Source organism: Strix aluco, chromosome 16, assembly GCF_031877795.1.
Source record: "Strix aluco isolate bStrAlu1 chromosome 16, bStrAlu1.hap1, whole genome shotgun sequence".
In the NCBI taxonomy this organism is placed as follows: Eukaryota; Metazoa; Chordata; class Aves; order Strigiformes; family Strigidae; genus Strix; species Strix aluco.
Window position 1 is genome coordinate 12,269,764 of NC_133946.1, and position 23,599 is coordinate 12,293,362.

Consider the following 23,599-nt stretch of genomic DNA (forward strand, 5'->3'; position numbering starts at 1 on the left):
CGCCGGCAGCACCGGGGGATGCTGCAGGGAGGGAAGGGGAAGCCCCGCGGCAGCAGAGCAGCCAAACCCAGGGAGAAACGAGAGGAAACTTTTACGTGACTGCAAATAAATGAAGTGGCCACATGATGGCAGCAGCCAGCCGGGCCAGCCGCAGGGAGCCCGGGGTTCAGCGATTGCCCCAAACCACCAGCTCTGAACCATTTGTATATGAAAGGAGCTTTGCTGTGTTGGCAGAGCCACCCTTCTGCTTGTTTTCTCTCTCAATTAGTAAAGACAGCTTCAGCTGTGTAATTGCCAGCTCTGAGCGAGAAGGATTTAACCAAAAATTCCACAAGAAGTATTTAACCAAAGATTCCCCGAGAAGGTGGAATACTCCTGCCCTTTGAGGAAAAATAACCCAACAAAACCACAGTTCTGCAGATATATAAGGACACTTCTGGCTGCTGCCCCATCCCCTACCAACCTGAAACACTCTCTCCTGACTGCCCCACTGTGTTTTATGAGACCTGGAGGCACTCAGCTCATCCCAGGAGATGCCACCTCCCCTTGCAAAAGCAAAGGCTGAGGTCAGGCAGTTTCTGTCCCAGCAGGGAGCATCCTCCACATCTCGGTACAGCGCACTTGGCCTTCACCAGTAGCCATGGGTAATAACTGTGCTGGTAGCTATAGGTACCCACGTATGGGGACAATGACAAGGTTTTGAAGCTTGGTCGAGGGAGACTTTTTGAGAATTTAATCAAGATGACCTTGATTAATGATCAGAAATTCATAAAGAACAGACTTTGATCTCCAGACCCTCAAAAATAAACACAACATCCTGGACCATCAAGAGAATGTCTGGAATTGTGTTGAGGATGAGTTATTTGACAACCTGGCAAAGGGACTAATTGATTAATTAACTTGGCAATGAAACTAACTTTGGAGTATCCTGACAGTGAACTGCCTTCATTATAATACTAAAAAACACACCCCCAGGTCAAAAAGCCCCCTGCCCAGGTTAAGACCCTTCCCCTGAGCGTGTGTAGGAGTAGCACCATTATGTAAGTCGTATTATCGGTGTACGTTCATCACTAACCAATCAGTATCTAATAGGCATGTTTGGAAAGTACTAACCCCTGATTTTTACGTATAAAAGGAGCATGAAAACCTACTGTTGAGGTGCTTGATTTGTGGAAAAGTCCCCCGAGAACCCAGACCTGAAACAATATCCATCCTGAGTGTGTCAAGATTGGGCTATTGAACGCCAGGCATGAATCCTCTTTTCGGGTAACAATCTCACAAAGGAAATGTGAACAAACTCTTTCGGGTGCCCCTTTCCCCTCGCCCTATAGCCATGACATGTGCAAAACATCGAAGAAAAACCACACAGTACTCACAGGGCAGCTGAAGATTCGGCTTTCTGCAGTCACGGCGAGCGCTGGGTCAGGCCCAGGCCTCCCGGAGACTCGCGGCTTCTCCTCTCCCCACGTCTGCTGACACGGGCCCATCGCTGCTGCTTTGGGCCTGCGGGACGGGTCGGAATTCCCCAAGGGAGGGAAACGCTGATACCTTGGGACTGAGGTCACGAGGGGAGTCCAGCGGAGCGTCTTCAGCAAGCTGAGCAGTGGGGGTACGTGGGAGCAGTCCCCAGCACCTCGGAGCCCCCCGCACTAGCAGGTGGCAGCACAAAAAGCTGTTCCCTGTGCCTGGAAAGGAGATTTACTCCCTTAATCACCCAGACTTTTTAATTACAAGCAGGGCTTCATTCCAAACCACATCCTCTGCTGTGATGCAGCAACTGTAGCTCCAGGGATACAGCGGGATCTAACAGGGTTTGGGTGTAAATGCCCCGGTTTTACCCGAGGATGCAGGCAGCCGTACGATGGCACTGGGCATCACAGCGCCCGGCTTTTCAGAGATGCTCCCTGGCCGGACACAGCCAGAAGTAGCAGCACAAGAGGCCAAAAAAGTACAGCCAGAGCAGACTTTGCAGCAGAGGCCAGAAACTGGAGGTGGAAAGCACAGTTTGGACTTTAGGAGATGCTTTTCCTGGCGGAGCGTTGCTGCAAGAGGTTCCCCAAGGAAGGGGGAGGAATGTCTGTCAGCGGAGGCTTTCACAGTGCAGCTAGGCAGAGCCATGACGAGCAAATGCTGGCCAATCCCCCCACCCCAAGCAGGAGGCTGGAGACCTCTGGGGCCCCTTCAGGTGGCGTGATGGGGCTGCCATGGCTCCCAGGCGGAGCGAAGCCTCCCGGTGCTTTGACCCGGAGCAGCACCACATGGCAGAGCCAGAGGAAGGCGACGTCACCGCGTCATCCCCTCCAGAGCCAGCTGTGGGCGAACCTCCCTGCAGCACGCTGGCTGCTCCTCTGCCTGCCTTAGTCTCCAATTTCAAAACAACTTTTGGCCAAGAAAGCGAAAATTTTCCCAACCAGAACCATTCCTGCTGAACACAGTTGGTGGTGCTGGATGGCGGCAGCTTGAGTGTTCAGACCCAACATACTCTTCTCACCAGGCTCTCGGTTTCTGGCCAGCTTGCTCATTAGTGCTGTTTTCTGATAGGATTTTTACTGGCTGCTGAGAAACATAGACACTACAATCAATCCCAAAGCCTAACAGGTTCAACCAGTATTTGTCAGACTTCATACACTGGTTCGGCATCGCTGGCCTCTGTTTGGAGCTTGTCTTCCCTCTCTTCCAACAGCAGGTAGGATTTGAGCCTTACATTCATTTTCTCCAGCCCATTTCATTTAGAAGTTTTTCCCAGACACTTCTGTCTGCTTTTGACTGATGTTGTCAAAATGAAGACAGAAAGAAAAAGTCCTAAATTCTTTTCTTTTTTTTTAGTTTCCCCACCCATTTTGTGCCGCTTGTTATACAAACCGAATTGCGATTTCCTGTAGTAGCTGAGGGTGTCTCTAGTGCTGGGCTCTCAGATGAAGCTCAGCAGCCAGCTCTGGTCTTTGTTGGAGCAACAACATACCTGGGCAGGATGAAGCACTGCTGCTTCAAATCAGGTCGTGAGTGACATAAAGGTGGTTCAGGGAAACGCAGCCCCGCTAACCAGAAAGTTGCAGTTTGGTGCTGAAAAACATCTAAACAACCTCTTCTGAAGGATCTTTTTTCTTTCATGTCCTTCTAGCTAGATACAGAGGAAGGCAATACCCTTTAAACTCTTCTCCTGAAAAAAAAATAAAAAATCCATGACCCTGGGAACTGAAAAGAGCAAATAAATATTTTAGCACCATCGTGAATTAGGGATGTTTGCACACAGGATAGCCTTAGGGCACTGGAAGAGAAGCTCCCCATCAGAAGGCATCGCTGTCAGGAGGGGTGCAGACAGGCATCCTCCGTCCAGCTGAAGCGGTTTCATCCATGAAAGCCTTCAGCGGTTTGCTCCCACTTCTCGGGTGGGAATCACCCCCCTGCCGGGATTACCAGTCAAGGGAGGGCTCCTGGAGAGCTTCGACGGCAGCTCGCCCAGCGCAGGCCCAACCGCTGCCCGGGGCGGCTGGAGCCTGTTGGGCTGACGCGATGCCCCAGTGGATTAGGACGGGGACACGTGAGCGGCCCCAGCAGCAATAAACAGCGGAGGGTGATAATATCTGAAATAATTCCAGCTGCTTACAAAGGGTTTGTGTGGTTGCAATACCTTGGCACACGTATGAACCACAGCTCCACACCACTTCGTGTCTTAAGCAGATTTCTCACCAATAAAAAGGAAGGTACATCCTCTCCCTCCCTGATTTTAGTTTTTCCACGCTGCCGTCCTCACCACCAGTCCCCCAGGAGCCATAAATGCTGAGATGGTGCATCGCAGGAGGGGTGTCTGGGAAGGAAGGTACTGAAAGAGGAACACCATCAGTGTGGCCACCTGCCTCGCTGCAGAAGGCACTAAATCTTGCCTAGGGAAAGCCAAATTCCTCCTAAACAGGAGAAGGAAAAGCACAGTCTCCTCCAAGTGCCATGAGCGATGCTGTGGGGGTCGGATACCTTGGACAAAGCCAGGCTGCGGGCCCAGACTCACCTTCCCCCTGGGAGTTTTTGGGGTTGCTACTGGTTGCCCACATTTGATGAGCCGGCCTGGCTGGAGAGCAAAGTCCTCCCACTCCTACTCGGCAGTTTGCAGGAGGAAGAAACAGAGGCGCAGGTGGAGCGACAGGGCTGTCCCACCTACACATAACCCCGTTTCCGTTTAACCCAGCAGTGCTCACGTTGCAAAGGCCTTCGCTCTTCTGGCAGGAGGTGTGGGAAGCACCCTCGATCCTATCTTACGTGGCTCCATGCTCTCTGCAGGTGAACACATGCACGCTCTCCCCACCCGCGGGCAGCTGCTGGTGATAAAGAGAGTTTATCCCCCTGGCCAGCCCTGCAGATTGCCCCGGGGAGGCTAAAGGTCTGCCCGCTCCTTCCCCTGCTCTGCTCCTGATTTCACACACAGCAGGAAATTTGGAAGGCAACTATTTTTTTTCTTTTCTTTTTTTCCCTCTTTTTTAAAATTCACAGTCTGATTCAGAGTCTGTTCATGGCACTTGGCAAAACCTCAGAGTGATGTTGGCTTGACTGGGAACAACACTCTGGAAGTGTTGGCTGCCTTTCCTGCCGGGATGCAGCCACGTTACCCCCCAGGACTTGCTTTAGTTTAGAGCAACCCTCAGCAACGGTGTCGGAGAGCACAGGGCAATCCAGAGCAGTTATTGGCCCTTCTGCTATACCCAGGAAAGGCAGCTCGCCTTACCTTGGAGACTAAAGCAACAAAACCCCCCAGAAAACAGATATAAGGAGAGCTTACACAATACAACCTTTTCACTCACTCTTTCTGTAAAAAGAGAGTTATACCCTGCTCCAAGCCGTAGCTCCAGATGGATAAAGCCTTTATGAACAAAACCAGCGCTCAGTGATTTGGTTACAATTGCCAGCGGGGCCGCAGCCCAGCAGCCCGACGCAAACACCGTCAGGAAAGCAGAGGCTGAAGCAATCGTACTCTAGTAAATCACAGCTACTTAGAAGTGACAAGATTTTAAGGAGCAGGGAGGCAGGAGGGCTCTGCGGTCTGGAGGAACATTCCGAGCACACTTTGATGCTCTCCTCTCCCACCAGGAGGGAGGGCATACTTGTTCTTATGGACAGTAAAATACTTACAGATGTTCCCATCATCGCTGGTGCCAAACCCTGACGCTCTCATGCAACAGCACCATTACACATGGGAAAAAACCCCACATGACTTCCAGTGCTGTTTTTGCCAGCCAGCGAGGCGTGAAGAAAGGATTTCTCCGTCTCTCTTCAGTCCTTCCAGGCAGACAGATTTTCTCTGAGGTTCACAGAAGGGTTTCTGAAGGCCACATAGGGAAACCAAAGTGGTGGAGAGCAAACCAGGCGGCTGTCCAAGGCAGGGAGGAAGAGGGCTGCATTCCAGTGGAGAAACCATGGAGCAGCCTTCTCACTTAGCTGGAAGCTCATGCCTTGCCTCCTTCCCTCATCCTGGCTGTTAACAAACTCACCCCTGGCTCCATCCCACCCGCTCTCACGGCCAGTGCTGCTCCCACCCCCGACCTCTCACCCCCAGTCTCCTCTGCGCAGCCCAGACTTCACCCTGAGGTTCAGGCAGGTCAGGCACAGCTCAGCTTTATTTTCTCTTTTTTGGTTTAATGGGTTTTTTCCCACCTCGTAAGAAAGAGTTTATGCTTTCTAGGGCTTCTGCTAATACCTCCTTCCTCTTTTTGGCCCATTTGTGATGCCTCTTTGGTAATGTTCACATCCTTCCTCTTTTTGACCCCTTTGTGACACCTCTCTGGGGATGTTTGCAGGACGCAGCAAGCAGCTGGGCACCGAGAGGGGCAGAGGAGGAACGGGGGTGGCAGAGCACTGGACTGGGCAAGCGGAGCTCAGCACGGGTACCTGCCTGCTCTGCGGGGCGGTACTGGGCTTGCCACTCCTTCAGGCGAGGGTGAAGGGCAGCTTTCTCACCTCCTCCGCGATATCTGCCCGCTGCCAGGCAGAGGCAGCTCCCTCCCAAGGCAGGCGGGAGCCCCACACGGAAGTCAAGTCGCTGCTGGGTTCACATGAGACCTCAGGCGAAGAAGCTGGGGAAGGAAACCCACACTCTGCGAGAAACCCCAGGAGCCTCGCGGCTCGTTCCGCCTGCGGCCTCAGCTTCCCCGCCTGCCGGCAGACAGGTCTGGGATCTGCCCAGGGGAGCCGAAGCAGAGAGCGGGAAAGAGAAAGGCTCTGCACGTCACCATGCAGGTAGGAAACAGAAACCGCTCAGCTGGTTCCGAGAGGTTGTTTTTCAGCACCTCTGAGACACCTGTAGCTGGGAAACGAGGGCCACACTAAGCTCCGATCTCTACCGCTCTGTGCTGTCAGCCTTTAAGGGACTCAAAAAGCAGGACAGAACTGCTGTTCCTCAGTCCAGCCGGCAATCTCACGCCTCCCGTGAGTGCGCGCCGGGGCAGCGCTGAGCCCACGCACCAGCCCGAGGGGCAGCGGGGTCACACGCGGCCCTGGGTGCTGCTACCAGAGTTCAGAGGTGCCGGAGCATGGATCAGAGGAGGATGGTTTGGACTGAGACCAGTTCTTTACCTTATATAGGCCCAGGAAAAGGCACTGTGAATAGCAGCGGAGGTGACAGCCCCGGAGGTTTCGGGAGCACTTGAAATAAAGCAAGGGGAGAGGGGGAGCTGTGAAGTTTTGTTTCTCTAGCTTGAAAGAAAAGATGCAGTTTTCTTTTAGTCAAAAAGCCAGGCAAACACTCTAACATCGGGGCGGGTACTGAATATCCAGGTGTACCGTCTGCCTGATCACTTAAAGATTGTCCCATTTCTTAGGAAACTCTTAAGTAAGGTGGAAGTGCTCTAAGGGACATGTTCGTAAGAAAAATCCTCAAGATCAAAGTAATTTGATCATCTCGGTGTGAGTGATAGGAACCACCCAAACCCTGCCCAGTCCACAATTAGAAAGGAAAACAAGGATGCTTGATCCTATCCGGGTCCTTCGACTGAGTTACTGATGCAGGTGACTGCACCCCCAGCCCGAGGGCGCTGTCACCATTCTCTGAAGGACCCAGTGCCCCGCGCAGGGCAGCGGGTTACCCAGGGACAAGGACCCACCGGCACAGCTGGAGAGAAACCAGACATGCTTTAGGGTACACAAACCCTTTTAGCATTGACATTCCTGCTTTCGTCCTGCCGGTTACTTCTCCTACACCTTTGCAAGCGTGTCTCCAACCCTGCTCCAGCCACAGGGCAGGAAGACCGAAACAGGCACCGTCCTTGAGAGCAGGGATTAGAGTCCAGGGTTTATAGAGCCGTTTCAGAGCCAAGGTGGCCTCACTGGCACGCAGGGCTGATCGACTGCCTTGTGCTGCCAGCGCAGAGCAGCTACAGACAGTGTCGCTGGTCCCCTGGATGAAAAAAAGCAGGTGTGGGAGGAGTAGTGATCTAAAGTCCCTGCCCTCTGCAGCGTCCCTGCCTACAAGCCACATCTGGCTCCAAGAGTGGGCTGGGCTCCCGCCCAACGGTCCGGGTAGCCAAGGCTCAGAGCCGCCTTCGCCTTGCGAGGCCGCTGGCAGCCACCGGCATGAACCAAACCTGCTGAGACGCTGCTCGTCTGTCACCACGGGCTGGCAAATCCCCTGCTGCTGCTGAATACAATTTTTTATCCGTTACCTCTCCAGAGGTGGGTACTGGGAATTGCCTGTGCTAATCTGCAAATAATCCACAAATTCCTCCCTGGTTCTCAGCCCTACGTGGTGCCTGCAGAGCGGGTACTGGTGGTAAATCACGTTGCTATGGGAACGCAGAGAAAAGCCGGACCCCGCTACCACGACATCATTATTGCCTAGAGAGCGGCCCGAGGAGCATCCCCACCGAGTCTTAGGACTTGACTGCAAAATTAGAAAGCAGCCGGTCCCTCCTGGGATTAAAATCAGCACTTGCTGTTTCAGGAACATGGAGAAGCAGGGACAGGGTCTGGCTGCGTCGGGTCTGGGTGAGCCGCAGTGCTTTGACTGGGAGTGCTGGTGGAGGAAGGATGCTGTGCTGGAGCTCTGCAGGCTCAGCCCCGGGGCTCTCCCACACAGGCACAGGCAGGGGCTGGGAGCACCCTCGGGGATCTGGGGGTACGGTTCCCACCATGCCAGCCTGGTGGCTGAGGAGGTGCAAGCGTCAATCCATGCTGGCATCGGAGCCTCAGCGGGATCTGAGAGTCCAGAGAGGGGCCGTGGGCTGGGCGCAGGGAGAGCTGCGGGAGACCCCTGGGGAGACCCACCCAAGCCAAAACCCACTTCTCCATCCCCAAAGCCTGTGTAGAACTTTGGCAGAGCAGATGACAGCACTGTAACCCTCGCTCTACGTCTTGACCTAATTTGGGCTAGCTTTTAGCAGGGAGAAGTTCTGGTTCTCATGGCAACAGCACCTCGGGGGGAGAATATCCCTCTTCTCAAACCGTCTCTCTTTGGCTGTCTGCTGGTCAGTCTCCTCATGGATCCTTTGCTCCAGGTGAAGCCTGGGCCCTCGCTCCATGTGACGGAGGAGATGGCAGAGCGTCTCAGCCCTTTCCTCATCCCTCCTGCTCCCACGACCTCATTCTTCCATGGAAGTTTGGGATCTAGATCTTACATCAGGGCACGGTTGCGCCACCACCATGCTGCTCCCCAGATTGCAGCTGGATGAACTGGTCTGGCTGGCTGCTCTTTCAGGACCCGACGTCTTTGGTGGCAACACCGACTGACGATATCCCCATCCCCTGGCAGCTCCTTCCCGCCTGTGTGCCGCGTCACCGTGCCCTTGGGAGCAGCGACGTAACTGTTTGTGGGGCTGCACCGTGAGTCACATCAGAGAACTGCAAAAAAAAACCAAACCAAAACAAAAAATGCTGGGTTTAAGATGTAATCCTGCCCTTGTCACAGCACGGCCCGCAGAGCGTGTCTTTATCAAAATCACTGCGTGATTTTGAACCTGGGATCCGACGCCTGGCATGCTCTTGCCAATCAATCTGTTAAAGGACTGGATGGACCAATCCCCTCTGCCTAGGAGGGGACCGTGGCTGCAAACCCAGGCTGAGCTCACACTCAGGAAGCCGGGCGAGAGGACAGGGACAAAGTGGTTTAGAAGCCGATGTGCCCACCGGGTCCAGGCCACCCAAGGGTGCTCGCTGCAGTGTCCTTCGGCGGCGGGGCACCCTGGGCCAGGACACGGCACTGGGCAGAGGACAGCTGCTGCTGCAGCGCTGCTTGATTTCCTTCCCACAGCACCAGCACCACACCACTTGGCTGTCTGAGCTTAATTAGGCTTAAAGAGTGAAGGCAAGGCATGGCATTCGCCCCACGCAGCCTCTGTCTTCAGAGCCGGTAGCGCACGGGGGGGAGCAGGCAGGAGCCAAGTGGCAGCAGCTCACCGTCCCCCTCCGTCCCCTGGCCACAGGCTGAGGAAGCCGAGGTGCTTTCCAAGAACTCATTTTTCACCCGCTTTGCTGCAGTGTTGTGCAAGGCTCCGATAGTCCATGCCCCGCTCTCCCTTCACTGGAATTTAAACCTACCTTCCCCACCCTTGCCAAAAAGCCAACAGTGTCCTAATCTGAAAGGAACAACTAAAGAGGGGAAAAGGTTGATTAAAGATTGTAAAAACCACTGTAGCGTGGAGAGTTGAGTGTTGACACTCATCCAGTACCAGTGTCAGGGCAGCAGGTGAAACAAGAAGGACCAAAGTCCAGAACAGAGGGAGGGTTTTGTTTTTCCCTCCCATCCGGCTCCTCTGCAACCCCAAGGTGCCATAAATGCTGGACACTGGGTGAGTTCAAGAGGAGGCTGCACACCCCCCCAGAGCCCCAGCCCCTCCACGAGCCCAGCACACGAAGATGTGTTTGGCTGGGGAAACCCAGAGAGCAGGAGCGCAGGGGAGAGGGTCTCAGACAGGGCTGCTCCTCCCCTCCTGCCTGGGCATCGTGGCTGCAGGGAGCGGAGCGTTGGGCCGGGTGGGTCTCGATCTGACCTTGTAAAGCAGTTTTATCCACCCAAGCATCACTCACCCACACTCCCCGCCTGCAGCGGGGCCGCTCCATCCTGATGCCCCAGCGGGTTCTGGGCCAGGGCACCGCGGTGCCGTCCAAGCGTTGGCGGGGAGAGGTTCGCTCCGTGCCTGGGAGCTCCCAGGGAGCCTGCTGAAGCCTTTGCTGGGTTTCTCTTCCACAGGATGAAATTCTGTTGACTCCCTGGAGGGATTTTCCTGTCGAAGACACGGACCCATTCACCCCCCCGGTAGGCTTTGCTCCCTCTGCACTCCCAGCCCAGCTCAGAGAGGGGAGCGGGGCAGTGTCAAGGCAGCAGCTGCCTCAGTTTCCCCATCCCCATTCTGCTCACTCCCAGTTTCCAGGGTCCCTCTACACAGTCACAATGATTGTCCAAACCTCTGAGAAACTGGAGCTGAGAGGGAGAGCTCTCAGCTTGCTACCCCCTTAAATTCCTGGTGTTTTCTGTGGGCAGGATGAAGACAAGTGGGATTTCGTCCTGGTAAGTGACATCCACGAAGTGGGCAGTGAGAAGGAGATCAAGAGGAAGAAGTTCCTGGATGAGCTGAGCAAGAAGGGGTTCACCATCAAGGTGAGGGGCTGTAGGAGGAGAAGGCAGCAGGCACTTGGCTTCCTTGTGGTATCCAGGATCGAAGTTTGGGCTCTTGCACCCCAGGGGATGGGAGAGGCCTGAGCCATTGAGCTGATCATCACATCAGGGCTGGAAAATAAACCACTCGCTCAACCAGGGGAGACTCCAGCGCTGGGACTCACGCAGCCCCTGGCCCCCGCGGCTCTGCCCCCTTCCCTGGCTCTGCCATCGTTGTTCTAACAGCCCTTCTCTTCAACCCACTAGAAAATTGAGGACAAGAAGCTATTTTATGGAGTCCGTGCCCCAAAACAGATCTTCCGGAAATACCAGTGGCTCCTGAGGAACCCCGACAGCCGGCTGCAGAGCCCCGATGTCCATCATGACATACCAGTGACCACCAGGTGGGTGCTGGGCCGGGCTACTGACTTCCAGCACCTTGCACTCCGCTTTCTCCACCCAGCATCCACTTTCCAGCCCAGCTCAGAGCTGTGCCAGGCTCTTCTTTTCCCACAGAAGGCCACCTCCATCTCCCTTTGCCAGCTTCCCACTGTCCACAGCCAGCTCCCCATTTCTTCCCCGCTTCCTTCCCTGGATTTTGGTGCACACCTCTTCCCTTCCCTCCCCTGTTTCCCAACACAAGTCTGTATCCTCAGAGCAGCCATTAACCCTGGTTTCTCCTTGCCCAGGATACGGATCGTGAACTTCATCCTACAGAACACGATGACGCCCGACCTCGGTAAGGGCCTGGGGCCCACGGGGGTGATGCTCAGCCTGGATCTGCAGCCAGGCTCCTGCGCCGGGGCGGGCACGGGCACCCCCAGCTGCCTCTGCCCCCCAGGAGGATGCAGAGGGGAAAAGAGCCAGGGTGCAGCTCCGACCAGTAAACCTGCTGCTGCCTCCAGAGGCTGGGAGACTGGGCCTGCAGGAACAAGCAGCAGCTCCCTCTCCCCACACCCCTGGCCTCAGCTGCCCACCACCACTCCCCCGCATCCCCAGAAGAGCTCACCCGTCCCTGGGCAGTGGGGTGCTGGCTCACTAGCTCCCCTAAGGACCTGCCTACCTGGCTTGCTCCCAGAGCCAGCCATGACGCAGCCTGGGGCAGAGTAGCACAGCTGCAAGGATTAGTGCTGATCCCTTTTGAACAGCTCAGCCTCTCCCAGGTGGTTTGGGATTTTTTTGCCCCCCTCAAAGGCTCCAGAAAAGGTTTGGGGTGATTCTGCCTGACAGGGAGCACGTGTAGCAAGAGCAAATCTCCACTAATCCTCCCCCTTCTGCTGTGCTACCAGAGAAGCTGCATGACCTGGTGAAGAAGAAGGTCTTTGAGACAACGTTTCCCTTGCATGAGGTGAGGCCAAGCCCACGGGTGCCTGGGAGGAAAAGCCACGAGAGGCAGAGGAGCAGGATGGGGTGGGGAGACCTTTGGGTAATGGGGACTGCACCGAGACCTCTCTGGGTGAGGGGTGTGAGCGCGTCCCGACGGCAGCCTGAGAGCTGGGCTGGGGATTAAGGTCGCCCTAATATTCCTGTATCCAACCGACTTCTTTGCTCTCCAGAAAGAAGAGTTGAGGGAATTCCTGAAGGAGAAATGGGCTCGCTGGAGAGTTATATTTTGCAAACAGCCAATTGAGAAGATCAGGTAACACAGGCAGAAGAGGCACGGCAGATCCTTCTAACCACAAGGTCCCACCTGAAACCAGAGCGCTTTATGCCCTTTGCCAGGCTCCTCTGTTTTCTTTGAAATCATTAGTTTGAACCTGGCTCTTTTTGCAAGCATTGGGCTGCTTCTGAAGCCTGCAGAGTTCTTGGCCTAAGGGGTATCCCTGTGGCACCGAGCTCCATCTGCTAATTTTGCAGTATGGAACAACCCCCACATCCGCAGGGTTTTTAATTAGCCCGTTTCATTTTCAGCCTGTCGTTCCCACGTTCAAAGGGAAGGTGAGCGGGGAACAGAGCAGCGGCGCAGCACACCCAGCCTGGGGCAGAACTCGGGGCAGTGAAGGCAGCAAGGGGCTCTGTAACCACATTAAAACCGGGGGAAGAGCACAGCTCTTGTTCTGGAGGGGGAAGAAAACGAACTCTCCATTTCAGGGGAAGGAGGGCAAAAAGAACGTGCTACTTCATAAAGTTGCCAGTAGGCTCTGTTAGGGAGGTGAGATGTTAAATGGAGACGTGCTCCCCTTCCTTAAACATTCATTGCGGTTCACACATTGCGGCACTGGGGGCTCTTGATGCCTCCATGGTGCAAGAGGTCAGACAACTCCCCCTTTCTAAGGGCAATGCATCATGACTTGTGTCACAGAAGGATTAAGGGGCCAAGTATAAAACTGGGGGGGTGGGGAGAGTGTTGGGAGTTTTGTTTGCTTTAAACAAAGGCCAGGGAGCACATCACCACCTTTGCTGGTAGGAAGTTAATTCCTCTGGAATACAGGGGGGGAGGCAGGCCCATTAGTTCATAGTTCCCATCATTTCTCACCGGTGCCTCCAACCCTCTTCCCCACACCACAAAATCCAAGATACTGATGCTGTAAGAATGAGACACGAAAGCATTGCAGGGAGATAGCTGAGCCCGGAAGGAGAAATTGCTCTGGTCTGAGGAACATTGCACCTCGCAGCCCCCTCATCTTCCTCAAGCCCAGCGTTTCTAGAATTGTTCTGTAGGCACTGAGGTGGAAGAGCATTTTCTAGTGACTCCTGATAACGTGGTCCCTTCCACTGGCCACAAACCATGTCTCACCTTTCCTTCTAGGTGCTATTTTGGCGAGAAGGTGGCCTTGTACTTTGCTTGGCTGGGCTGGTACACCTACCTGCTGGGATTCGCTGCGGTGGCCGGGCTGGTGGTCTTCGTGGCTGGGATTACTGTGTTTAATTCCAGCCAGGTGAGGTAAGGCAGCTGGGGATGCCGAAGTCCCATTCGCGATCCTTCGCTACGTGTGTGGCTTTGAGCCAGTTACTCCCCTTGGCTTCCCTCTATGCCTTTCTCTCTAGCAAGGAGATCTGTGAAGCCAATAACACCATCATGTGCCCACTCTGCGACCAGAAGTGCCCGTTCTGGCTCCTCTCCGACACCTGCACCTACGCCAAGGTAGGTGGGCCCCTTCCCAAGAGAGGCTGCAGCCCCCCGTTGCGGGGGGGAGAGGGCAGCAGGAGGAGCGCTGAGCACTGATGCCTCTCCCCAGACCCCAAGGTGCCACAGCTCCCACATCCTGCTGCCCCCATCACTCTTCCTTCATCCATTCCAGGTCACTCACATGATTGACAACGAGGGGACGGTTGTCTTTGCCATGTTCATGGCTATCTGGGGTAGGTGTCACAGAGTCACAGAATCATCCAGGTTGGAAAAGACCTTGAAGATCATCCAGTCCAACCATGAACCTCACCCTGACTGTTCCCAACTCCACCAGATCCCTCAGCGCTGGGTCAACCCCACTCTTCAACCCCTCCAGGGATGGGGACTCCACCCCTGCCCTGGGCAGCCCATTCCAACGCCCAACAACCCCTTCTGCAAAGAAATACTTCCTAAGAGCCAGTCTGACCCTGCCCTGGCACAGCTTGAGGCCATTCCCTCTTGTCCTGTCGCTTGTTCCTTGGGTCAAGAGACTCATCCCCCCTCTCTGCACCCTCCTTTCAGGGAGTTGGAGAGGGTGATGAGGTCTCCCCTCAGCCTCCTCTTCTTGTGTCAATATCTTGGTGCCAAGCACACGCAGCCTGGGCAAGGGAGCAGCCCGCTGTGGCTTAGGGGGAGAGTAGGTGGAGGAAAGTGGGACAGTGACACAGCTTCACCATTCAGGGTCTTTTTAGTCCTTATGTCCTCTTCTCCCAGGGCCATCAGTTCACCTTGCAGACAAGGCAAGGAACAAAATCACCCCAGCAATTTCCTTCAGCTCCCCAAACACTCCTTACCTGCCCTGCCTGAAAGCTTTTACTCCTTCACCCACCACAACCTCCTGCAAAGCACCCAAGGGCCTCTCTAGCCGGGATTTTCTGGCAGCTGCCTGTAAGTGGGGGCAGCTGCAGGACGGAGGGACCACCAGATCCCTCATTAACCTCCCGGCATTGCTGCTCAATCTCTCAGCTGCTGTGGAACGAGCACAGGAGCCCACTGGGCTCGGGGATGGTGTGAACCCACCCCAGCAGAATCCCCCACAGCCATCCCCAAGTGTCCCAGCGCTCTCCTTCCCCCCACAGCCACCGTGTTCCTGGAGCTGTGGAAGAGGCAGAGAGCCACCGTGGTCACGGACTGGGACCTGTACAGGTGGGACGAGGAAGAGGTGAGAACGTCATTGTTCCTGCTTAGTGCTTCCCTTCTCGGGGCAGGACTGAGCTGGACCCACAGAAAACACACGTCACAGGGAGCCCCTTGCCCAGCTCGATCTCTGTAGCTGTAAACATCTAATGGAGACACTTAAACAAACAGCAAAGCCAACACCTGACAGTCCTGGGAGAGTCCTGGGAGAGACGGAGCCCTTCAGAGAGTTAAGCAGATGCTAGCCACTTCTCTGCAGTGCTAGTCACCTCTCCACTGCACAAGGGCTTGGACTCGGTCAGGATTGGCCACGCTGTTGCGAGTTGGGTTGGGTGTTCATTCCTGTCCTTTTCTGGTGCTGCTCATCCCACATCGACAAAACGACCACTGGGCTTTCCACTGCCTGGGTACAGATCTGCTGGATCCTTTCTTTCTCTTTTTTTAATTTTTTTTTTTATTTTTAAGGAGGAGCTGGCTCTGGAGCTGATCAACAACCTGCAGCACGAACCCCGGCAGTACCAGCACTCCTACTTCCGCAGCACCATCATACTCCTCTTGGTCCTGGTGATGGTACGTGCCAGGGTGACCACAGCAGGATCTGGTTTAAGGGCACACAGGCTTTGCTCCTTCCCTCCCTGCTCTGCTGCAAGAACAGCACCTTCGAGTGTCCATTGCTGTAGTCAAGGCAGGCCCCAGGTTGTTCAGGCAGGTCCATGCCCATCACAAGGATCCAGGGGCCTCCCTACGCTCGCTGGGCCGGTGGGAGAGGCTGACCAGGCTCTGGGGATCTGGGTTGATGGCCCTGCTCCTGCAGCGGAAGGCAGTGAGGAGCACGGCAGGAACACAGAGGGTAGGAAGAGGCAAACCCTTGATGCCCTCGCTCCTCCCTGTGGGCCAGTGGAGTGAGTCTAGATGAGTAGTTCAGAGACATCCACCCCGTGAACCCCCCACCCTCAGCTGGAGAGCACTGGCTTGCATCTGGGGCCACGTCCAGATGAGCTCTGGGGTTTGCCGGGCTGGTGGTCCTCAGGCAGGATGGAGCATGTGCCCCCCACACATGGCTTCTCCCCAGCCCGCCGCCTCCTCCGCAGATCGCCGTGCTGATTGGCATCGCCCACGCGCTCGTCATTTACCGGGTGATAGCGACGGCTCTCTTCACCCAGAGCAACTTCGACTTCTTCCGCGACCAGGCCAACACAATGGCGGTGATGACGGGGGCCGTGCTGCACTACATCACCATTGTCATCATGACCAAGGTGCGGAGTGAGACACGGGGCGGGCAGCGGGTCTTCTTGCTTTTCCACCATCAACCCTCCCCTCTCGCTTCATCCTGCAGGTCAACAGGCATGTGGCCCTCTTCCTCTGTGACCTGGGTAAGGGAAACAGGGGGCACCCACAGCGCCCAGCTGCCCAGCATCCCCCTGGCCCTCGAATGCAGCCACCTCCCGGCCCCTCCCCACCCTCCACCCTCACAGAGCACCCACTAGGCAGCTCTCGCTGTGCAGGTCCCCATGGGAGGCCAGCAGCCCCCCAACACACAGGCTCACCCTGTGCCACCAGTCAGCTGTCCCACGGCCACATCGTGCTTTGGAGGGGCAATCACGCTGTGGGGCTGAGGCCCAGCATGAGCAGGAAGCCACCACAGCTGCAGGAGAGCTTACAACGTGGTTTTCCTCCCAGATGAAGGGCCCCTTCTCCCCCAGCTCATGGCTCTGAGGGACCTCCCTGCCTAGCTGGGCTCAGCTCCATCCAAGGGCTCGGGTGAAGGGCAGGGAAGGCTCCGCAAGAGTCAAGGACACCCTTCCAACCTTCAAAGAGCTGCTGTGGTGTCTGCAGGGGAGCGGGGCAAGGTCCCACCGCTCTGTGACCAAGCCCCTGGGCCTTGCTCCCTTCTCCAGAGAAACCACGAACCTTCTCCCAGCGTGAGAACAACTTCACCGTGAAGATCTTCACCTTCCAGTTCTTCACCAACTTCTCTTCGCTCATCTACATTGCCTTTTTCCTGGGACGGTGAGTGGTGGCTGGGAGCCCAAGGGGAACCGAGGTTTGGGCCAACTTTCCCCAGGCTCTAGGGACAACCCAGTCCCTCCACGCTCCCCACCAGGCACAGGGACCCCATTGAGGACCTCAGGAGGGCCGTGACTCTTCCCCGTGGGCATGGTGGGCAGGGGAAGGCCCTTGCCTCTCTACCGGTGCCCCAAGGATGACACACCTGGGTGTTCACCCAAGGGGGGTCAGCAGTGGGGCTCAACGGGTATCGCCATTGTTGCTTCCCTACTCAGGATCAACGGCCACCCAGGGAACTACGTGCGCGTCGCTGGCAAGTGGAGGCTGGAGGAGGTGAGGGACTCACCGCAGAGATCCCTGACCCCACACCACAGCTCCTACACTTCCTTTTCCTACGGCCCAGCACGGCTCTGGGAATCTCAGCTTCCTCCTGTGGTACCTGCCGTGGCCAAACAGCCCCTCGGGCCAGGCCATCCCACTTGCAGGGCACAACTCCTCCCTCTTGTCCCTTGGCAGTGCCACCCCAGCGGCTGCATCACCGACCTCTTCATCCAGATGGCCACCATTATGCTGCTCAAGCAGACCCTCAGCAATGTCGTGGAGTACCTCGTCCCGTAAGCTTTCCTCCAGCCTGCGCGGTGCTCTCTGGTGCTCCTGTGCGTTCAGGACAGCTTCCCAGCTCTTGGAGAGTAACCCTGGTCTTTGGGCCAAGATTCCCTCCTCTTCCCTCCTCCGCTCCCAGGGTTGCCACTGGCAGGGTTCGGCCCTGCTGTCACCGCAGGTGCCGTATGAGTCGCCCCCTCCCCTTGCAGCTGGGTGTGCTACAAGCTACGCAAGAAGCAGCAGCGCCCCAAGAAGAGAAGCGTGATGTTAGGAGAGGAGGAGGAGGCCGAGGACCCTTGCAAAAGGCATTGGCTGAGCAACTACCAACTCAATGAGGTCAACGTCTTCAGCTTGTTCGATGAGTTCTTGGAGATGGGTATGTAGGGCAGGGGGCAGCATGAAGAGGGATGGGGGTGCAGAGCTGCAGGTGCTCCTTGGTTGGAGAGCACCTGGTACTGGGGAGCCCACATGTAGGCAGGGGAGAGCTCCAAGACCCAGCTCCATGCCCAGCCCTGCTCCGGGAGCTCTGGCACACCGAGGAGATCATTCCCAAACCCAGGGAGAGCAGACAGCGGTGCTGGCCTTGGGCCCTTGCCTCGGACCTCCCTCTCCCCCCAGGAGAGTCACCACGACGGCTGCGGCCCCGGGGCGGTCCCTCTGCCCGTCTGGTCCAACCCTGTCGGACCCCACAGATCCCCCTCTCCAGCAGCCCTGTGGGGTCCCCCAGACAGGTCTGTCTCCCCCTTTCCGCCCTGCAAAGCCCCTCTGACACAAGCCACAAAGCAGGACAAACCCAGAGAGCAGTCAGGACCCGGTGGGACATCCTCTCTGCGGTGGCTTCACACCAGCACCCAGTGTTTTCCCCCCCTCCCAGTGATCCAGTACAGCTTCACCACCATTTTTGTCGCCGCCTTCCCCCTCGCCCCGCTGCTGGCGTTCTGCAACAACCTCTTTGAGATCCACCTGGACGCCATCAAGATGATGCGGCTGCGCCGGCGCATGGTGCCCAGGAAGGCCAACGACATTGGTGAGATGGGGCCCGAGGAGCCCCCTCCATGCTGCCCGTGCGAGAGGTGCCAGTGTTCAGCCCCTTCCCCAGGGGGGAGCCCTCGAGCGTCCCTTTGCCAGGGACTGGGATCGCTTCTCTGCGGAGGCCGGGGAGCATGGGGAGAGCTGGGGGCTGGGGAAGGAGGAGCAATTTCAGACCTTGTAGAGGCTGAGGGGCAGCCCGGAGGCCTCCTTCCTCGGCCTCTTCTGGCCATGGCAAACCCAGCCTTGAGCTGGGGGCTGCGGGGAGCTGCTGAGGGGGCTCACACGCCACTGCTCTCCTGCAGGAATCTGGCTGCAGGTCCTGGAGGCCATCGGCATCCTGGCTGTCATCGGGAATGGGCTGGTGATCGCCATCACATCCGACTTCATTCCCGTGCAGGTCTACAAGTACACGTACAGCCCCTGCATGATGAAAAACACCACTGCCGTGGAGTGAGTGCTGCCAGGCAGCCGCTCGCAGCTCTGCCTGCACTGCCCCTGCCTGCACTGGCCCTGCCTGCAGCGTCCCTGTCTGCCTCAGGGCTGCCAGGGCAGAAGCTCAAGGCAGTCGAGCGGTCCCCCACAGTGGGGTGGGGGGAAAGGGGAGCAGGGGAGGGTTTTCCAGATGGCTCAGCTGGCCTCCCGCTCGCATCATCCCAGTGGTGGGTGAACTGGGAGCCCTGAGGGGACAGAGCACCACACAGCGTTGGAGAGCTGCAGGACTGCACTCTCCTGCCCTCCCCCTTTTCCTCCAAGCCTCAGCTCACTGGCGGAGTTCAGTCCAGCTGGACAGAAGTCTCAGAGATGCTCATTTCCCCCCGGCTTTGTGAAAATGGGCAGCTGGGGAGGGGAGGGAGAGCCCCACAGAGCTGCTGGCTTCTCCAAAATGGGAGGCTACAGCCTGTGCTCAACCATACTGCCAGTCACCTGAGAATCCACACGCCAGGGAAACGGTAGAAACAAAAGCTGCAGGCAGACAGGCTTTGTAGCCATCAGAGGCTTTGAGTGCCCTAGAAGACACAAGAGCTGCAGCTTTCAGTTGGGGCGTGCCACAGCCCCACAGTGAGGCCACGGACCAGGAACTCCCCCCTTCGCCAACCTGATCCTTCCGCCCCGCAGCTGCTCCACCGGCTACATCAACCACAGCCTCTCTGTCTTCCGCATCCGGGACTTCGAGCCCTACACGAAGGTGTCTGAAATGCTGCCAGACTTTGTCAGGGACGAGATCAAGGAGTGCAGGTAAGAGCAGCCCACGGTTGTTGCTCAGTAGCATGCCAATCCCCTGCCCCCAGCCCCTCACCGTGCTGCCTAGCCTGCAGCAGGGCAAGTGGCAGAGCAGAAGCTGCCAGGGCTCCGCGGGGACCCCATGGAGGGAGCTGAGGTGGGATGAGCTGCTGGGGCTCCCCGGGGACCCCACGGAGAGGGCCGAGGCAGGACACGATGCCCGGCACGGGGGAGCAGGGCTGGCACCGATGGGGCTGTGCCGCAGGTACCGGGATTACAGGAACGCTGATGACTACGGCTACACGGTCCAGTTCTGGCACATCTTCGCGGCCCGGCTCGCCTTCCTCATCCTCTTTGAGGTGAGGCGGGGGGAGGCTGGGGCAAGCGGTAGGGGCAGAGGGAAATGGGCCGGGTCCATGCCACTCACATGGGCCACGTTAACAGCCCGGGGGCCACTCACTGCCCGCGGTGGCTGCCTTTGCTTTCCGCAGCACGTGGCTCTGTGTGTCAAGCTGATCGCAGCCTGGTACATCCCCGATGTCCCCCAGTCGGTTAAGAACCAATTTCTGCACAGAAAACACAACAACCTTCGGAAAGAGCTGAGGTGGGTGATGCCCCTGAGGGTGCCGGGGCTGCCATGCTCCAGCAGACCTGCCCGGCCGTCCCCGAGCCCCTCAACCAGGAGAACCCCCACCACCACCTGGCCGTGGCTCCTGCCCTCGGGGCAGCTACTCGTCCCCCTTCCCAGGGCCCTTCTCCCCTGGCTTTCAGCCCAGCCTCTACTACCTGGGCCCTACAGCAGAAAATGCTTTTTGAGGTGAGCTGCCTTACCCACAAATGAGGGCGTGTCTCCCCCAGGCTGTGGCCACGCTCACTCACCCAGGTGCCTGGATTTTAGGGACTCAAGTCCCACCCGAGGCAATTCAATGCTAGTACTCACCAGAGTAAGGGTCTGCTTGGCTTTGGCTTTTTCTTCAGAAAAAGAAAAGCTCCAAGTTAAAACAAGGAGAAATTTTGCCCAAATTTTCCATTTAAACTTTGTTTAAAAAAAATATAAAGTATTTCAGCTGGAAACAGAACCAATGTAGCCGAAAGCCACAAGCTGGGGCCTCCACAGGCTGAGCCCTGCACGCAGGAGGGCTCGGTCTGTCCCTCTTCACTGCCACCTTGTCCCAGCTGCCACCCCAAACCCCAGGCGAGAGCGGAGGGAGCGGGGCGCGGGAAGCCCCATGCTGCCATGGTGCAGCGGGCGCTGCCTGCCCGCTGACGCAGGGGTTGCCCACCCACAGGGATTGCCCACAAACAGCACGTCACTCTTTCTTTATTTCTTTTTGGCAAAAGGCCCCATTCCCACCCGGAATATTCCTCCGCACCTCCCTGTTATTTCCCAATTCAGACAGTTCCCCCACGACCCTGTCCTTTCTCCCCCAGCATGATGGAGTACTCCACCGAGGTCTAGCCGCCGCTCACCAAGGGAATGAGAAACATGGACTTGAGCCCCCCTGCCCCGCCTGGCAGTGCTGTGGGCGTGGGAGGAACCGCGGCAGCACGGCCCCCGGAGATGGGCCACGTGTCCCAGCTGTGAGCGAGTGTGGACTTGAGCTGTGGGAAGCCACAACGTGATGGTGGCAGGAGCGGGACGCTTCCCAACCCGCATGGCCGCGAGGAGGAAGGAGGTTGTGGCAGAGGTGGGGACGGTCCTTCCCAGCGCACCGAGGTGCTGGGGGAGAGCTCTGGCACCGGGACAAACCAGGGCGCAGCATCCAGCCGCTGCCGGATGCTGGTCTGCAGGAGACAACACAGCTTCCTCATCAGTCACTGCCCTAACGTGCCACTCGGCATCACAGCAAAAGCCAGTCACCTCGTCCCAGGTTCCCTCTCCAGCTCTTTTTTTGTACTCTGGCCCCTTTCTCCTCTGCCTTCCGTGACCTCCCTGCTCCTGCACCGCTGAGAAACTTGAGTCCTTCCTCTTTCACCGCAGCCAGCACAATCCTCCCCTCGGTGCCAGCACCGCAAATCTGCTGTTTCCATGGACACTGACAAAAATGAAGTTTGTAGCCTGACTGGGTTTTGCTCGGTCAAGCCTCTGCCCCAAGCACAGCCAACAGTTGTGCCTGGCTCAACCACCACAAGCAAAATGGTAAATAAACGTAACACCCGCGCGGACACAAGCAGCCAGATCACCAGCTGCTGTTGAGTCACTGAATTCACACTGGTACCATCTCTGCCTCCCTCCTCTGCCTCACCCAAAGAAATTGTCCCCCTGAACCCTTTTTTCTCCTAATGTGGGTGGTCAGACAAGGCTGGAGCTGAAGCGTCTGCGCGTAGCCCGGGGCCAGGGCTGAGGGCGGGTGCTGGCTGGGGAGATGCTTAAAAGTTGTTGGTGCTTTGGTCACGCTCAGTGGAAAAAACACCTGTGAAACGTGCTGGGGTAACAGAAATACTCACCCACAGACAATCCCGAGCGACAGAGCTAGAAGGGTTCTCTTGCTCCAGAACACCACCTGCAAGCCTAAACCCCAACCCCGCCAGCCTGACGCTTCCCCACCCCTTCCCTTCCACCCTCCAGCGCCAGGGGGCTGCCCCCTGCTCCCCGTGGGGTGGGGGTAGCTTTGTCTGTGGCCGAGCGCCAGGGTCACCTCTCCCATGACTGGTGCCACAGCCGGCACCGCGCCTTTGGGAATATACGCACGTTCCCAGCCTCCTGCCTTCGCTCCGCCTCCAGCAGTTCGTTCACCCACTCGAGGCAGAGTTATTTGTGCTGAAGGAACAAAGTCTCCATCCATTGCTGCCCAGAAACGATAACGTGCCCTCAAACAGTGCAGAAACAGCCCTTCGATGACCGTGAGGTTCCCCACGTGTTACGTCAGGCCCACGCAGCCTCGTGGAGCTGCATTTGCAAATGTACACGGATAAAGCTTCTCTGCTCATTTTCCCCCATTTCAGCTAATGAGGAAGGCAATAGCGCAGGGCCGCTGACCGCAGCTTGGTTCCCCACTTCCTTATGGACCTTGTAAACTCCAGGGCAAACCCCCTAGAGCATTCCAAAACTTTTTCTTTATAAGAACTGGAAACCTTTAACCAGTTTTCATTTAACCTTGAGCTCTACCCTTTCACTCCCTGCTTTGCAAAGTGGCAACAGGTGCCTTCCTGTGCTGGAGGTGAACTGTGGGGATAAACCGAAGCAGACATGGGAGCTGCAGGGGTGTCGCCGCGCGAACGTGCGCGTGTGCGCCTGTAACAGCCCGATGCAGCCGCCCCGCGCACTCAGAGAGACACAGACGAGCCAACAGGAGCACCACAGGTCAGGAACAGCTACTTCATTAGGGCTGATTTGTCCTATTCTGTAATTAAAAGCCAGGCTGGCCCAAGTCCCTGCCACAGCTAGAGCCACACCGCCGCACAGAGTCTGTGCAGTGACGCTTCTTCCCGTAATTAAACCATCTCTCGCTGAACGAAGCGCCGCGAGCGCGATGTGTGTTGTGCGAGGCCACACCATGCTCAGCTGGACGGGGCAGAGCAGCTGCGCACCGGGAGAGTCCTCGGCCCCGGCTTCGCCGTGAAGAGCCAGCGCCCACCAGACCGCCCCCCCTTTAGTCGGGACTAAAGGCCTGTGAAAGGGTGCACCACATCCTGTTCAATATTCACATCCCGGGGACTTGGAATCAAACCCTGGCTTCATACTGTATCCACGGCCTTGGAACAGAGTCACGGGCAGCTCTAAGGAGCTTCAATTTAATTAGCTACAAGCTGTTAGATGCATCGAGAATTGGCTATTAGTGAGGGCTGTGCCCCGTGGCCGAGGCCGGCGCAGGCAGCGGGTGACTCTCCCCAAGCCAGTTCTGCAAACTCAGCCTCAAAACTTCACCCCCAAGAGCGTGGAAAGCCGCTGTCTCACGGAACAGAACCAAGCTGTG

At 56.9% G+C, this 23,599-nt stretch overlaps 1 protein-coding gene across 1 annotated transcript; it reads left to right on the plus strand.

The window, feature by feature from the left end:
* The first annotated feature begins 6,115 nt into the window (after window positions 1-6,115).
* ANO9 (anoctamin 9) lies at window positions 6,116-21,852 on the plus strand. The gene is made up of 24 exons (XM_074842550.1): window positions 6,116-6,225; window positions 10,169-10,234; window positions 10,460-10,576; window positions 10,841-10,977; window positions 11,263-11,312; window positions 11,863-11,921; window positions 12,130-12,212; window positions 13,323-13,457; window positions 13,562-13,658; window positions 13,816-13,876; window positions 14,762-14,844; window positions 15,285-15,389; window positions 15,911-16,075; window positions 16,156-16,192; window positions 16,718-16,829; window positions 17,102-17,159; window positions 17,343-17,440; window positions 17,639-17,805; window positions 18,304-18,456; window positions 18,764-18,911; window positions 19,578-19,697; window positions 19,948-20,041; window positions 20,174-20,286; window positions 21,114-21,852. Exons 1-24 carry the CDS (start codon window positions 6,220-6,222, stop codon window positions 21,139-21,141), a joined length of 2,292 nt encoding a protein of 763 aa, XP_074698651.1. The 5' UTR covers window positions 6,116-6,219; the 3' UTR covers window positions 21,142-21,852.
* The last annotated feature ends 1,747 nt before the right edge of the window (window positions 21,853-23,599 follow it).

What these genes read in the sequence shown, in the direction of transcription:
- ANO9 (XM_074842550.1), top strand. An exon ending in GTCGTGGAGTACCTCGTCCC is followed by an intron (nt 17,441 to 17,638) that starts GTAAGCTTTCCT and finishes CTCCCCTTGCAG; the next exon opens with CTGGGTGTGCTACAAGCTAC. An exon ending in CCTTCCTCATCCTCTTTGAG is followed by an intron (nt 20,042 to 20,173) that starts GTGAGGCGGGGG and finishes TGCTTTCCGCAG; the next exon opens with CACGTGGCTCTGTGTGTCAA.